Raw genomic sequence first — 17398 nt, 5'->3', positions numbered from 1 at the left:
AATGCAACCAAGGTTATCTGTTTATCTGTATTGGCATTTGATAAATGCTTCCTCTATAGGCATTATCTCCATTTAATCAGGTACCTTGGGTTGAGTGATAGGACACTGGACCACTGCCAGCGTCTGCACAAAAATCCTTAATAAGTACTAAATTTTGTATGGCACATCCCCTGACAGGGTGTACCCAGTAGTACTTTTTTATTAATACACTTTTTTTTGGGTGACAGTTTATTTAATATATTCCTTTATTTGGTTATACATTAAAAGTTATGTTTTAATTCCTGCTTATGCTATGTTCTCAAGATTTTGGTAGGATCATGTGATACATTTAAACTATTATATATTGCTGTTTTCGCGACCTGACAGATTACCCTTAACTATAACCAGATATAATTATTTATAATTACTCTGCAGAGCAAGCTGATATTGACTTAATTAACAAATACTAAACTTGACTTTTCTCTCTTTTGCTGGAAACAAACACTGCTTTAGTGATATGTCCATAGGTGCATATACCAAGACTGTTCTTTTCCATTTACTCATGTATTGTTCAGTTCCGTTATACATTCTTCAGTTATAAAATGAGAGGATCTTTTGTAATACAAATTTCATTTTTCATATTGTCAATTTAAAGTTATGGCTACACCTTGTTTTTTGTGTCACCATTAATAGAGAGCATAGATGCAGCATTCATAATGTCTTGCTGGTCATCATCCTTCTTTATGCATCTCCTAATAAATATGTAAATGGCAATCCCAGGTACAACTAAACTTGGAACTCCTGCAAGGATTACTATTATCGCATACACCCAGCCAGGATAAGGTTGTTCTTTTGACTTTGGAAATTCATCCTGTAAATTAAGGAGATAAAAATATGTATTTTTAGCTTACTTCATTTCCTTATTTATTTGATAATTGCTAATTAAATGTGTTTAAATATTTTTGAAACCTCATTAAATGGGTATTCTCAAGTTATCTCTTGAGCAACTCAGAACTATGAAGTTTCCTTACAGTCCCTTTACTTCTTTGTTTCTGGCAGGGTGGGCTATTGTCCTTGAGTGACCGTTATGATGACCTGCAGAGCTTTATTATTAGTATTAACCCGTGGAAGCGCAAGCACAGCGCGAAACGGCCATCGTCAGCCCCTGCTCACAAGAGCTCCGTTCCTCACTCCCCCGGCCATGGATATTTAAATGAAGATGAAATAAAGTTGGGAATTTTAGATCGGTGAGTGCCTTCTCATTCTTCTTGCACATAACAGTGGAACTATATATTTTTTCTGAAGAGCACCCTTGATCATGATGTGTGGCTAGTATCAAAATGACTATTGAATGACACCTGGGTCCATGATTGGGACGACCTCTATTTTTCAGACAGTGCCGTTCATTTTTGTTTCTTCTTGGCAATTAGTATTATAAAGCTCAGTATACGTTCTGCTGAAATGCATTCAATTATCAGTTGTTTTTTCAGAGTCTGCACTGCTAGCACTGTTTTTGCATATAGAGATAACAGGACATTTGAACAAGAAGCATAAAGTTTGGGACAGTGAAAGGCATGACTAGGAGAACTGCTGTTGGAGTAGCCAATGATGGTGCTGATGATTTTGCAAGATTTATTTATAACAGCAGCTTGTCAGGAGCTGAGAGAGATGGGGAAGAAGATGAGACACTAACTTCTGTATTAAAAACCAATATTGAGAATACCCCTTTAATGAATACAAACTTTACAACATAGCAAACTTGCACACTTAAAACAGTAATCTTGTCTCTATGTTCAATATCCAAAAATACACTTATCCATCGTTCTATTAAATAAACAGAATAAAGTATAAATGGCAAAAGTATTAGTGGATTATCTTTGCATATAGCATTGATGTATGAACAGGCACTGCATGGCAGGTTCCTACTGACCCATACGTATTTGATGTGCCTCTATGGCAAGCCTCTGTGAAAAATTAAAGGGTAAGAGCACTTTTTTGACAAACTTTTTAGAATAAGGTGTTCTACATCTGCAAATGAGGAATGATACAATATCTGGCCATTAAATAACTTGCATCCAGCATTTCCCCTACTTTTCCTATCTGCAGTAAATAGGAAAAAATAGTAAATAGGGTTTGTCTGGCACTTTTGGCACTTTAATACTCTTGACAATCAGCTGTTCTCCATGTCAGCAGTGGATGATGTGCTTAGTTACAAATTCTTAGTTGAAAACATCATAGCTCCAACAACTGAATAGTGACTGTAGTGGGATTCTGCAGATCCATGTGTATTCATTTGAATAGTGGCCGATGTGCATTATCTGACAATGGCAACTCTATAGTTGACAGAGATGTGGAGCTCCGTAAATGATCACATCTGGCTGTTACCAAGACCACAAACTCCTGATTGGCGGGAGTGCCAGGTGTCCTTTGTTAAAATACAGGGCAACCCCTTTAATTTCATTCCACTCTGAGCTGATGAGATGAGACCAGCTGCTAAAATCTCTGCTATGCACAGAACAAGAACACAGAGAGGGATTCTTGCTCTTACTTTTTTTCAGTATACGGAGACATGCAGCTACAGCAGAGAGTACATTATGTTACAATAATGACCAGTCTATACAGGTGCATCTCCCAAAATTAGAATATCAAAAAGTTAATTTATTTCTGTTCTTCTATACAAAAAGTGAAACTCATATATTAGATAGATCACTCTGTTTGTAATGACTCTATTTCAAGTGTTTATTTCTGTTAATGTTGATGATTATGGCTTACAGACAATGAAAACCCAAAAGTTGTTATCTCAGTAATAGTGTTGAGCATTCCGATACTGCAAATATCGGGTATCGGCCGATATTCGCTGTATCTGAGTTCCGATACTGAGATCCGATACTTTAAAGATATCGGATACCAGAATCGGAAGTTCCTATAGTGAAATGATGCACTATAATGGAGTGTGGGTGGTGCGTGGGCGGAGACTGCGTGTCTGTGTGTGCGGGCGGGGTCTGTGCGTGACCGTGGGGGGTCTGTTCGGGGCTGCCGGGGGTCTGTTTGGGGCTGCCGGGGGTCTGTGCGGGCTGCCAGGGGTCTGTGCGGGTCTGCCGGGGGTCTGTGTGGGCTGCCGGGGGTCTGCCGGGGGTCTGTTCGGGCTGCCGGGGGTCTGTGTGGGCCTGCTGGGGGTCTGTGTGGGCTGCCAGGGGTCTGTGCGGGCCTGCCAGGGGTCTGTGCGGGCCTGCCGGGGGTCTGTGCGGGCGGCCTGCTGGGGGTCTGTGCAGGCTGCCAGGGGTCTGTGCGGGCTGCCGGGACATCGGACTATGCCTGCTACAATGACAGTGATTGACACATTAGCCAATGATGGGACAGTAGTAGTCCCATCATCCGGCTAATGTGTTGAATGTGAAAAAAAAAAATACTACATACATACTACATGCATACATACATACTACATACATACATAATACATACTACATACATGCATAATACATATATAATACATACATAATACATAATACATACATAAAACATACATACTACATACAGTACATTCATACATTACATACATTTAGACATACAGTACATTAAACATAGATTACATACTCACCATCACTTGTCATTTTGATCCCCGAAGCCAGTGTCATCTGTAAAAAATATTAAAATAACAAACAAACAGTATACTCCCTGATCCGCAGAAATCCACAAGTGCCCCACGACGATCTGCCGTGGAGAACGGCAGCATCAGCTAATGCAAACGCTCTCTAGGGGCTCCAGGAATACAATGATGGGAGGAAGGTATCCTTCCGCACTGTATTCCTCCACCGCTGTAAAAAAATAGTCCCTAGTCTCACTTTTGGCATTGCTGTGTGAGAAATTTTCCCACGCAGCAATTGCCATAAAGTGAGACTTTGAACTATAGTAACCTCAGTGATGCACTGCAGGAGCCATTGTCTCCTGTCAGTGTGTCACTGGGGGTCCTATAGAGCAGTGACATCACCCGATGTCACTGTTCTATGGGGGAGATCATCGTGGGACACTCGTTATTAATTGGACTACGGCGGACAGGTAGTATATGGTTTATTATTTTACGTTTTTTGCAGGCGTTGAAGTATGGTAAGTATGGTTAAATTAAGAATATTAAAATACTTTTTTTCTGGCCGTGTCTTTATTTTTTTTTAACCCTTTCACTACACTAGGATTAATAATGGATAGGCGTCTTATTGACGCCCCTCCGTTATTAACCCGACTTAATGTCACCTTGCAATAGCAAGGTGACATTAACCCCTTACTACCCCATATCCAACCGCTACACGGGAGTGGGAAGAGAGGGGCTAAGTGCCGGAATTGGCGCATCTTTGAGATGCACCATTTTTGGGTCAGCTACGGACTGGTATTTTTAGCCGGGGGGGCAATATCCATGGCCCCTCTCTAGGCTATGAATATCAGCCCGCAGCTGTCTGCGTAGCCTTTCTGGCTTAAAGATATAGGAGGACCCCACGTCATTTTTTGGGGGGGTCCCCCTATTTTAATAGCCAGTAAAGGCTACGCAGACAGCTGCAGGCTGATATTCATTTCAGGCTACAAATATTGGCCCCCGGCTGTCGGCTTTCCCCCTCTGGCGCAGAAAATTGTGCAGGAGCCAACGCGGTTTATTCCGTTTTTTTAAATTAAATGCTCATTAAGGCCTCTTTCATATTGCGTCGGTACGGGTCCGTCACTATGCGTCGGGCCGACGTACCGACGCACATTGTGAAACTTGTGCAACGCGTCCGCTGCCCATTCTGAAGTCCGGGGGTGGAGTTTCAGCCACGCATGCACGGTAGAAAATGGAGGACGCGACAGACAAAAAAACATTCACTTGAACGTTTTTTCGTGCCGACGGTCCGCCAAAACACAACGGATCCGTTGCACGACGGACGCGACGTGTTGCCATCTGTCGCGATCCATCACTAATACAAGTCTATAAGTAAAAAACTCATCCTGTGAGCACATTTGCAGGATCCGTTTTTTTCCGCCGGATCCGTTTTTTTCTCATAGAGTTGCATTAGCGCCGGATTGCGCCTGATGGCCACACGTTTCATCCGTTTTTTTCCCGGATCCGTCGCTGTGCGTTTTTTTCACCGCACAGAAAAACCGTTCCTCTGTATGTGTTTTCCGTCCAGCGGAAAAGAGCTTTTTTGACAGATCCGGCATTGAAAAACTGCATCCGCTGCCCACGTCGTGCACAAATTTCACAACGTGCGTCGGTACGTCGGCCCGACGCATAGCGACGGACCCATACTGACGCAAGTATGAAAGAGGCCTTAATGAGCGTTTAATTAAGAAAAAAACGGCATAGGCTCCCTCACAATTTTCTGCGCCAGAGGGGGAAAGCCGACGGCCGGGGGCCAATATTTGTAGCCTGCTTTGAATATCAGCCCACAGCTGTCTGCGTAGCCTTTACTGGCTATTAAAATAGGGGGACCCCCCAAAAAATGACGTGGGGTCTCCCTATATTTTATAGCCAGAAAGGCTATGCAGACAGCTGCGGGCTGATATTCATAGCCTAGAGAGGGGCCATGGATATTGCCCCCCTCCCCGGCTACAAATACCAGTCCGCAGCCGCCCCAGAAATGGTGCATCTCAAAGATGCGCCAATTCCAGCACTTAGCCCCTCTCTTCCCACTCTCATGTAGCTGTGGGATATGGGGTAATAAGGGATTAATGTCACCTTGCTATTGTAAGGTGACATTAAGCCGGGTTAATAACGGAGAGGCGTCAATAGAGACGCCTATCCATTATTAATCCTAGTGTAGTGAAAGGGTTAAAAAAAATAAAGACACAGCCAGAAAAAAGTATCTTAATATTCTTAATTTAACCAAACTTACCATACTTCAGCACCTGCAAAAAACATAAAATAAACCGTATACTACCTGTCTGCCGTAGTCCAATTAATAACGAGTGTCCCATGACGATCTCCCCCATAGAACAGTGACATCGGGTTATTTTAATATTTTTTACAGATGACACTGGCTTCGGGTATCAAAATGACAAGTGATGGTGAGTATGTAATCTATGTTTAATGTGCTGTATGTCTATATGTATGTAATGTATGAATGTACTGTATGTAGTATGTATGTAGTATGTATGTATGTAGTATGTTTTATGCATGTAGTATTTATGTAGTATGTATGTAGCATGTATGTATGTAGTATGTATGTATGTAGTATGTATGTATGTCTACGTGATCAACTTGTAATTTCCAGCTGCAGCAAATGGTTCTTATCCCTGTGGTAATTGTGTGGCATGCCCAAATATGGAACGTGTGGAATCCTTTACCAACCAGGAGGGCACCCGTTCCTATAAAATTAGACATCACATTACATGTGCCTCAAAAGCTATCATATATTATGCTACATGTCCATGTAGGAAAATCTATGTTGGCATGACTACAAGACAGTTGAAAGTCCATGTACGCGAACATGTCTTGGGGATCAAAGCAGCAGCAACAGAGAAGGACCTGAATAATTTAAAGACCATCCCGAAGCACTTTAAAATACACCATGAGTGTGACGATATCCTATTAAAAGTACGGGGGATTGACATAATCATAACTAATATTAGAGGGGATAATGTTAGTCGTAAGTTGGCTCAACGCGAAACCAAGTGGATTTGGACCCTTAATACGGTCCAACCACTTGGTCTAAATGAGAATAATAGCTTTGCCCCATTTCTCTGACCATTTATCTGTGCTTTTTAACCATGTTTTATTAGTTCTTACTAGGGTTGAGCGACTTTTACTTTTTTAGGATCGAGTCGGGTTTCGTGAAACCCGACTTTGTCAAAAGTCGAGTCGAGTGAAATCGGCCGATTATCGCGCAAAGTCGGGGATCGACCGAAACACGAAACCCAATGTAAGTCAATGGGGAAGCAAAGTCGGCAGTGAGTGGAGGACAGGAAAACACCTACAGTGCCCATTTTAATGTCAAAAACATAAATTCATGTCACTTAAGCTTGTGAATCTTAATTTACCTTATAATAATAGTTAGGCATTGAAAATTGGGGGTCATTTGGCTAAAGTTGTGGGGGGGTAGGGCTGGCTCAAGTTTTTTGTGGTCCCAGGAAACGCGGACTACGTCACGGTGGTGGAGCAGGGAGAGGTCAGTATTTCAACTTTGCAAGTGCTGTGATCCTGAGGAAGCAGGGGGGGCCCACTCGTTCGCATTGGCACTGGCACAGGGCCCCTCAAAGTACGGCGTTGTGTTAGACGGCGGGGGCGCCTCCCACCGGCAGAGACACTTTTGCGTACTATGAGGGGCCCTGTGACAGTGACGTCGCCAACGAGTATGCCCTCCCCACCTGAAGAAGGAACCTGCACTTTCATCTGTGCCTTCCTCTTTGTCCCCGTGTAAGGTGGTATAGTATGCGGGAAGGGGAACCTGACTTTCAGCAGGGTTAGATTCTGGCTGTGTAGAGTGCAAGGGGAATGTAGTGGTCTGGGTCAATGTACCAGCAGACTCATCTAGCAGTGGCTGGGCAATGGGCAGGATGAGGAGGAAACACAGATATAGTCCCAAAGAATAAAGTAGGCTAAATGCAGTTCAAAATTGGTAACAGGACTAACCAGGTGGCATTGCTTTGTTCAGTGGAGGACAACTGTAATGAGAGGCAGACACAGTTAGTAGGCCCAAATAATAAAGTGGGCCAAATAAAGTTAAAAATTGGTAACAGGAGTAAACAGGCGGCACTGCTTTGTTTAGTGGAGGAGAAAACCAAAGAGCGGCAGACACCGTTAGTAGGGCCCAACCAAACTAGCAGGCCAAATGCAGTTTAATATCTGATATAGGCCAAAAGTCTGAAGATTGAAGCTCAGCTTTGTTCAGTGGAGGAGAACACCAAGGAGTGGCAGATACCGTTAGTAGGCCACAAACAAACTAGTAGGCCAAATGAAGTTTAATAACTGATATTGGCCGAAAGCTAGAAGATTGAAGCTCAGGAAAAAAAACCTGGAGAACACCAAGGAGCGGCAGACACCGTTAGTAGGCCTAACCAAACTAGTAGCCCCAATGCAGTTTTCAAATTCCTATAAGCTGAACACCTGACAATTGAAGCTCAGCTTTTTTCAGAGGAGGACAGCAGTATTGAGTGGCGCAGACAAACACAGGTAGTAGGCCTTAAACAAAAAAGTTGGCTCAATGCAGTTTAAAAAAGGTTACAGGGGTACACAGGCAGCATTGGTGTGGTCAGCGGAGGACGATTGCAAGGAGGGACCGCAGACAGACTTAATAGGCCTAAAATAAAAAAGTAGGCTCTATGCAGGTTTACATTGGTAACAGGGGTACACAGGCACCATTGTTGTGGTCTGTGGAGGACGATTGAAAGGAGGGACCGCAGACAGACTTACTAGGCCTAAAATAAAAAAGTAGGCTCTATGCAGGTTTAAATAGGTTACAGGGGTACACAGGCAGCATTGGTGTGGTCAGCGGAGGACAATTGGAAGGAGTGGCGCAGACTTACTAGGCCTAAAATAAAAAAGTAGGCTCTATGCAGGTTTAAATAGGTTACAGGGGTACACAGGCAGCATTGGTGTGGTCAGCGGAGGACAAATGGAAGGAGGGACCGCAGACAGACTTACTAGGCCTAAAATAAAAAAGTAGGCTCCAAGCAGGTTTAAATAGGTTACAGGGGTACACAGGCAGCATTGGTGTGGTCAGCGGAGGACAATTGGAAGGAGTGGCGCAGACTTACTAGGCCTAAAATAAAAAAGTAGGCTCTATGCAGGTTTAAATAGGTTACAGGGGTACACAGGCAGCATTGGTGTGGTCAGCGGAGGACAATTGGAAGGAGTAGTGCAGACTTACTAGGCCTAAAATAAAAAAGTAGGCTCTATGCAGGTTTAAATAGGTTACAGGGGTACACAGGCAGCATTGGTGTGGTCAGCGGAGGACAATTGGAAGGAGTGGTGCAGACTTACTAGGCCTAAAATAAAAAAGTAGGCTCTATGCAGGTTTAAATAGGTTACAGGGGTACACAGGCAGCATTGGTGTGGTCAGCGGAGGACGATTGCAAGGAGGGACTGCAGACAGACTTACTGGGCCTAAAATAAAAAAGTAGGCTCTATGCAGGTTTAAATAGGTTACAGGGGTACACAGGCAGCATTGGTGTGGTCAGCGGAGGACAATTCCACCGAGGGGCAGACACATTTAGTAGGGCCAAAAAAGTAATTGTCAAAATGCAGTTAAAAATAGGTTACAGGAGTACGCAGGCGGCCTAGCTTTGTTCAGTGGAGGACAACTGTAAGGAGTGTCTGACACTGTTATTAGGCCAAAATAATAAAGTGAGGTTAATGTCTGGCAAAAAAAACATTTCACAAATAAACAGGTGGCATACCTAGGTACAGGGGTGGGCTAAAAAAGAAAAGAATGTCCAGCTTCACCGAATCCGTAAAAAAGATTTTTCTTTATTCACATACTATTTGGCATAGAGGATACAGACTTCAGCACAAGCCATATGGGTAAGAATCTCAACGCGTTTCTGGAGACTAAGCTCCCTTAATCATGACAAGTCCGTGCTCCCGAGAATTGGTTTATGCATCACGGGTGAGCTGGTTTATATTCCTTCTTACAGGGGTGGGCTCCTCTGCTGACTTGCAGACAGTGGTAGTTGGCGCAAAGTATTAACTGGTGTAAATGTAGGACAGGGCCCCTGAATATTTTTACTAGCATCAATCATGTCAACAAATTGGTATTGGCAGTGCCATTGAAGGATTTAGCAGCACAGACTAAACAGTGGTGGAGCAGTGAGAGGTAATTTTGCAAGTGGTAGAGCACTGTTTGAGCTGGGGGGGGAACACTCTCTCGTGGGCGGCGGTACTGGCCCAGGGCCCCTCATGTTACGACTGTGTGTCTGACGTTGGGTGTGCACCACCACCTCCAGAGACACTTCATTGTACTATGAGGGACCCTGTGCCAGTGCCGATGCCCAAAATTGGGCACACCCACCTGTTCAGCCAAACGGCACTCTCACGGGTGCTTGCACCAAGTGGTGACCAAGGCCCCGTGGGGGGAGTCAGCCCATTTAGGGAGGTGTAAAAATGGCCTATGGTGGACATACAGCAGCTGCAAATGGAGAAATTGGAGCAGTCAGTAAGACGAGTCCAAAAGCAAGACCTTTTTACAGGAAAGCTAGGTGTCAGCAGGGAAAGGTGGGGCAAAATAATTAGAAATCCATGATTGGTTCATTTTAATGAAGGTTAGATCATCAACATCTTGGGTAGCCAGACGAATCCTTTTTTCGGTCAGTATTGAACCAGCAGCACTGAATACTCTTTCTGATAGCACACTAGCAGCTGGGCAAGCAAGCTCCTGTAAAGCATATTCTGCCAATTCAGGCCTGGTGTCTATTTTGGATGCCCAGTATTCAAATGGGAATGATGTGTGAGGGAGAACATCGATAAGGGAGGAAAAATAGTTGTAACCATACTGGACAAATGTTGTCTCCTGTCACTTTGAATTGATGCTGCAGTACCTGTCGTGTCTGCGGTCATTGCGAAATCACTTCACAACCTGGTCATAAAACCCCTCTGTCCAACGCCACTTCTGATTTGTGCCCCTCTAACACCTCTTGCATGTTGCCCCCTACAGCTCGTGTGAGAACCATCACTGCCGCTGTGTGCTGGGAATGCCTGAACCAAATGGTCTACAAGAGTTGCTTGTTTGGTAGCCAATATTTGCTCAAGATTCTCATGTGGCATGATATTTTGCAATTTCCCTTTATAGCGTGGATCCAGGAGGCAGGCCAACCAGTAATCGTCATCGTTCATCATTTTGATAATGCGGGGGTCTCTTTTTAGGATATGCAAGGCATACTTAGCCATGTGGGCTAATGTTCCAGGTGTCAATTCACTGCTTGTGCTGGGTTGAGGAGCACTTTCTGGCAAATCAACATCACTTGTCTCCCTCAAAAACTCTGTACCTGACCTTGCAACGCCACCAGTTTCTATTGCCCCCTGAGAAGCTTCCTCCTCCCATAAATATTCATCCCCATCATCCTCCTCGTCCTCCTCTTCGTCCACCACCTCGTCCAGGAGACTCCCATAAGCAGACAATGGCTGACTGTCATCAAGGCTTCCCTCGTCCTCGGCTGCAGACGCCTGCTCCTTTATGTGCGTCAAACTTTGCATCAGCAGACGCATTAGGGGGATGCTCATGCTTATGATGGCGTCGTCTGAACTAACCAGGCGTGTGCATTCCTCAAAACACTGAAGGACTTGACACAGGTCTTGTAGCTTTGACCACTGCACACCTGACAACTCCATGTCTGGCATCCAACTGCCTGCCCGTGTATGTGTATCCTCCCACAAATACATAACCGCACGGCTCTGTTCGCACAGCCTCTGAAGCATGTGCAGTGTGGAGTTCCACCTTGTTGCAACGTCGATTATTAGGCGGTGCTGGGGAAGCTTCAAAGATCGCTGATGGTTCTGCATACGGCTGGAGTGTACGGGCGAACGGCGGATGTGCGAGCAAAGTCTTCGCACCTTCAGGAGCAGGGCGGGTAACCCCGGATAACTTTTCAGGAAGCACTGCACCACCAGGTTCAAGGTGTGAGCCAGGCAAGGAATGTGTTTAAGTTGTGAAAGGGCTACGGCAGCCATAAAATTCCTTCCGTTATCACTGACTACCTTGCCTGCCTCAAGATGTACACTGCCCAGCCATGACTGAGTTTCTTGCTGCAAGAACTCGGACAGAAATTCCGCGGTGTGTCTGTTGTCGCCCAAACACTTCATTTCCAACACAGCCTGCTGACGCTTACCACTAGCTGTTCCATAATGGGGACACCTCGTGTGCAACACTGGCAGCTGCGGATGGAGTGATCGTGCGACTGCGGTCTGTGGACGAGCTCTCGCTTCTGCTGGAGGACGAGGAGGAGGAGGAGGGTTGGCGAATGCCTACAGCCAACTGTTTCCTAGACCGTGGGCTAGGCAGGACTGTCCCAATATGGCTGTCCCCTGTGGACCCTGCATCCACCACATTAACCCAGTGCGCCATGATGGACACGTAACGTCCCTGGCCATGCCTACTGGTCCATGCATCTGTTGTGAGGTGCACCTTTCTACTGACAGATTGTCTGAGTGCATGGACAATGCGGTCTTTGACATGCTCGTGGAGGGCTGGGATGGCTTTTCTCGCAAAGTGTCGACTGGGTAGGTCATAGCGTGGCACTGCATAGGCCATCAGGGCTTTGAAAGCTTCGCTTTCAACCAACCGGTAGGGCATCATCTCTAACGAGATTAGTCTAGCAATGTGGGCATTCAAACCCTGTGCACGCGGATGAGAGGATGAGTACTTCCTTTTCCTAATGAGAGTCTCTTGTAGGGTGAGCTGGACTGGAGATCTGCATATGGTGGAACTAGCGGGGGTGGTGGTGGACATGGCAGACTGAAAGAGGGTTGGTGATGGTATTCTTGCTGTTGGCCTACATACAGTGTTTCCTACCAAGAACCTGGTGATTCCCTGACTGCTTTGGCCTTGCGACGATACCTCCACATTTGCTGCAGGTGGTGTTGTAAACGGTGGGCTTACAGTGAGGGAAGGAATGTAGCGTTGGTGACTAGCTTCATTGTGAGAGGGTGCAACAACGTTACGGGACGTTAGGTAGTTAGTCCAGGCTTGCAAGTGCATGGTGGTTAAATGTCTACACATGCAAGTTGTAGTTAAATTTTTGACATTCTGACCTCTGCTAAAGGTCCTTGAGCATTTCTTACAGATCACTTTGCACTGATCATTCGGATCTTGGTTAAAAAATTGCCAGACTGCACTCTTCCTACTATCGAATACCTTTTCAGGCATTGCACACTGTGCTACTTTAACCGGATGGCCACGCTGTTCTACAACTGTTTTTGGTTTTGACACACGTTTTTAGCCAGATACGGGCCTGCCAGATGAAAGCTGTTGCGATGTTGATGCCTGCTGCGGCTCGTCCTCCTCCGCTTCAGAGCTACTGCCAGCGGCACCCTGTTCCCCCAATGGCTGCTAATCGTGGTCAACAACTGGGTCATCTAACACCTCCTCTTCTATGTCCTGTGCACCTTCCTCTGTGTCACCGTGTAAGCCGGTGCTATAGCGTCCGGGACAGGGCACCATAGTCTCATCAGGGTCCAATTCTGGCTCAGTACACTGCACAGGCAATGTTGTGATCTGAGTCAATGGAACAGCATAATAATCTAGCTGTGGCTGTGCATCTGTGCACTCCATGTCCGATTCATCTTGTAATGGGCATGGCCTGTTAACAATTTCCCTTTCTAACCCAGGCACGGTATGTGTAAAGAGCTCCATGGAGTAACCTGTTGTGTCGCTTGACGCATCCTTCACTGTTGTTCTGGGTGAAGGACACAAGGAAGTGACTTGTTCCTGACCGGGAGCATCCACTGACGACGCGCTGCTTTTAAATTTTGCACTTTCCGAAGAGGAGGCGAAAGAGCTAAAGGCAGAGTCAGCAAGGAAAGCCAAAACTTTTTCCTGCTGCTCCGGCTTTAAAAGCGGTTTTCCTACTCCCAGAAAAGGGAGCGTTCGAGGCCTTGTGAAGCCAGACGATGACGCTGGCTCAACAACTCGAGACTTAGGTGCTATATTGCTTTTCCCACGACCACCTGACGGTCCACGACCACCACCACTACCATCATTACCAGCTGGCAATGACCGCCCACGGCCACGACCTCTTCCACCAGACTTCCTCATTCTTGGGAAAATGTAACCAAACTAACAACCGTTATATGGTACTGTAAAACAAGGTAGAAGGTGTATGTAAACTTGTTGTGAATTTAAATCTCCCTTTCTATATGTGTGGGAGACTGCTGCAAAATTCGGGCCCACTGTATTACACTACACAGTTTGAGTGGCAGAAAGTGACTGGCAGACATACGCTACAAACAGGACTGACGCAGATGCACTCAGTGTCAATATAAATCTCCCTTTTTTATGTGTGGAAGAATGCAGGAAAAATTCAGGCCCACTGTATTACACTACACAGTTTGAGTGGCAGAAAGTGGCTGGCAGATATGCCAGAAACAGGACTGACGCAGATGCACTCAGTGGCAATATAAATCTACCTTTTTATGTCTAGGAGAATGTAGGAAAAAATCAGGCCCACTGTATTACACTACACAGTTTGAGTGGCAGGAAGTGGCTGGCAGATATAAGCCACAAACAGTCTGACGCAGATGCACTCAGTGGCAATATAAATCTCCCTTTTTATGTGTGGGAGAATGCAGTAAAAAATCAGGCCCACTGTATTACACTACACAGTTTGATTGGCAGAAAGTGGCTGGCAGATATATCAAAAAATACAAGGGCTGTAGTAGAATTTCAATCTCCCTACAATGATCAAAGGACAAGTATGGCAGCAATAAAAAGGACTGCTGCACACAAGAAACAAGAGGACAAAGAAACAAGAGAACTGTGCAGAAAGAAGCAACAGGATTTTTGCTTTGAAAAAAGCAGTTGGTTTGCACAGCGGCGTACAAACAGCAATGCAGCTATCAGGGATCCTTATAAGCTACAGAGCTGATGCACAGAAATCTAGCCTCCACTGTCCCTGCAAAGAAAAGGTGGTGTTGGACAGTGGAAATCGCTACAGCACAAGCGGTTTGGGGGTTTATATTTCCTCCCTAACAATATCCCTGCTTCAGACGAAGCTACAGCAACCTCTCCCTATGCTCAGACCGGCAGCAGTAAGATGGCGGTCGGTGTGCACGCCCCTTTATAGCCCCTGTGACGCCGCAGAAAGTAAGCCAATCACTGTCATGCCCTTCTCTAAGATGGTGGGGACCGAGACCTATGTCATCACGCTGCCCACACTCTGCGTCCACCTTCATTGGCTGAGAAATGGCGCTGAATGCGTCATATGAAACGCGACTTTGGCGCGAAGATCGCCGACCGCATGGCCGATAACACACTGGGATCGGGTTGGGTTTCACGAAACTCGACTTTGCCGAAAGTCGGCGATTTATGAAATTGACCGATCCGTTTTGCTCAACCCTAGTTCTTCCTACTTTTTTCTGTATTTATAATTGTCTGGTGCTTTTTAGGAGAATATATTTACTGTGCGGCAGCACGAATAAGATATACGTTTATGTCATTATATGCGTACTCTTTGGTATTAATACTTTTACTTTGTTTTTCCAGTGGAATGTTTTTTAACATCACTGTTACTATACATCTCTATGAAAATGGATTGGTGATATAATGGAAGCTCCCACCCTGACTATGAAGACTTATAGAAGATGTCTCCATTGGTGCATTCATTAATGAAGCTGTACCGTTTCATTATGTGTGGATATGTCTATATATGTATTGATAGTGTGTGTATATGTAGATATATAAATGGAATATGGTATATACTAGGGTTGAGCGACTTTTACTTTTTTAGTGAAACCCGACTTTCTCAAAAGTCGGATCGTGTGAAATCGGCCGATTATTGTGAAAAGTCGGGGGGCCGACTGAAACACGAAACCCAATGCAAGTCAATGGGGATTTTTTTTTCTCTCTCTCTCTCTCTCATACAGTGTAAATTGCTATATTTCTCGGACTGTGTAAATCGCTACATCCAAAACGGTAAGATGCCCCCACCCCCTGTGACGCTGCAGAAAGCAAGACGAGACCTATGTCATCACGCTGCCCACACTCGTTCATTGGCTGAAAAAATGGCGATTAAAGCGTCATATGAAACGCGACTTTGGCGCGAAGATCGCCGACCGCATGGCCGATCCCACACTGGGATCGGCTCGGGTTTCACGAAACCCGACTTTCGCTCAACCCTAGTATAAACGTTTCTTTACTTATGTGAAATTATGTGACATGCAATTACAATACTGTAGATTTGTTTGATATGGCTGATTTTTACACTATGCCATTTTTCCTATTTATTCTACTATTATTGTTGTTTGCATGCTGATATAGCATACTATACCTGTAGCCGTGTTCTGTTGGGCCGACCGCGGTGCGTGCACTGGGTTGCGGGTCATCGGGGCATTCTGCGTCAGGCTGCGTTTTTTCATTCCCATTGGCAATCTCATTGTCATGGTGACTTGACGAGCCTGCTTCGGACTTGCCTGGTGGGCCTGCTTGCGCTGTGTGCGCCAATATGCTCTCGGTCTCGCAGACCTACTGCTTCCACTATCATTTGTTCCACATTTTGGTGTCCATTATAATTAGGTGGATGCATTTGTAAATATGTATGCTATTTCTATATCCAGTTTTATATGTGCTGTTTTGATTTTAGTCTTTGCCATTGTGACTGTTTTAAGTATGTGCAATGATATTCTATGTACCATCATAGTTTGAGCTATATACCTGTATGTCCCTTTAAGCATACAACTTACACTGTTCCGCTTATCATGTTGGTATAATGGGAACTGGCGTTTCTGGTTTCCATGGCGATATCTTGCGCTGAGACTTAGACAGGACAATCTATTTCCGGTCATGCGCAAGCTCATGATTTACATTTGCGGAACTATGGGACTGAATACTGATTCTTATGCGCAATATAATTTACATGCTTGTCTTACTTACAACATGGCATTATACCTATATATTGTTTTTATTGCTCTTAATTTATATTTTGATGGCAATATAGGTGTTTGCATCTCTCCAGATAATACCGGTTGCTGAGCACTTCCGGTCTTGCGCAGTTCAGCTTCCACCCGTCACTACGGGTTTACGATCTTAGGAGTGTTGTCATGCGCATTTACAACATCTATCTGGCAGGGAATACAGGACGGCATTCCTGTCATACGCAATAGAGGCTCCATTGAGGGTTATCTTCATTGGTTGTCGGCTAACACACCTCTTGTTCTGATTGGTTGTATGGTGTATTTATACTTACCTCTCTCCTAATGGCGCCACCCCCTGACGAAGGCAATGTGCCGAAACGCGCGTCGGGTGTTGGACGCCATTCCAGGAGACCAGGTGGATACTATATTTCTTTGTAAGTATCGTATTACTTTTCATTCCTCCGCTGTGAGGTTATAATTAGAAACAGGGCTTACAGTTTTACTGTCATCATGGTCTAACTTGATTTATATGGGGAAACACTGACCCCTACTGTCGGCTTTTAGAATCGCACGATTGCACTTTCAATTGAGTTCACAGTTTGTATACACTCTGTATGCACTAGTTGTTTTATATGCACATTTTAATAGTTTATTATCAATTATATACGTGGTTTTCACATTGCTTCTGCACTATTGGTGTTTTATACATATATGTCGATATACACATCTATAAAGCCAACTATTAATATCAGTGTACTTTTGTTACACTGGATTTGTCTGCGTCTTTAGAGTATTATACAGGTAATATTTTATACACTTGAATAATTCTTTGTGATTTCTTTGTTTTTAAATCATTTATTAATAATAAAAACTATATGTTTTTAATATAAATTTGGA

The 17398-nt window shown here is 44.7% G+C and overlaps 1 protein-coding gene across 1 annotated transcript in view; it reads right to left on the bottom strand.

Moving 5' to 3' along the window:
• Nucleotides 1-227: 227 nt before the first annotated feature.
• SLC6A19 (solute carrier family 6 member 19) overlaps nucleotides 228-17398 on the bottom strand; it is a 752476-nt gene continuing 735305 nt past the window's right edge. Inside the window, exon 12 of the mRNA XM_077269478.1 lies at nucleotides 228-850. Coding sequence (XP_077125593.1) covers nucleotides 641-850 — 210 coding nt within the window. The 3' untranslated portion in view covers nucleotides 228-640. The remainder of the gene's footprint in view (nucleotides 851-17398) is intronic.

The sequence above is a fragment of the Ranitomeya variabilis genome, chromosome 6, assembly GCF_051348905.1.
Source record: "Ranitomeya variabilis isolate aRanVar5 chromosome 6, aRanVar5.hap1, whole genome shotgun sequence".
NCBI classification, from domain to species: Eukaryota; Metazoa; Chordata; class Amphibia; order Anura; family Dendrobatidae; genus Ranitomeya; species Ranitomeya variabilis.
The sequence above is the reverse complement of the archived record's forward strand: the minus strand, read 5'-3'. Positions and strand labels throughout refer to the sequence as shown.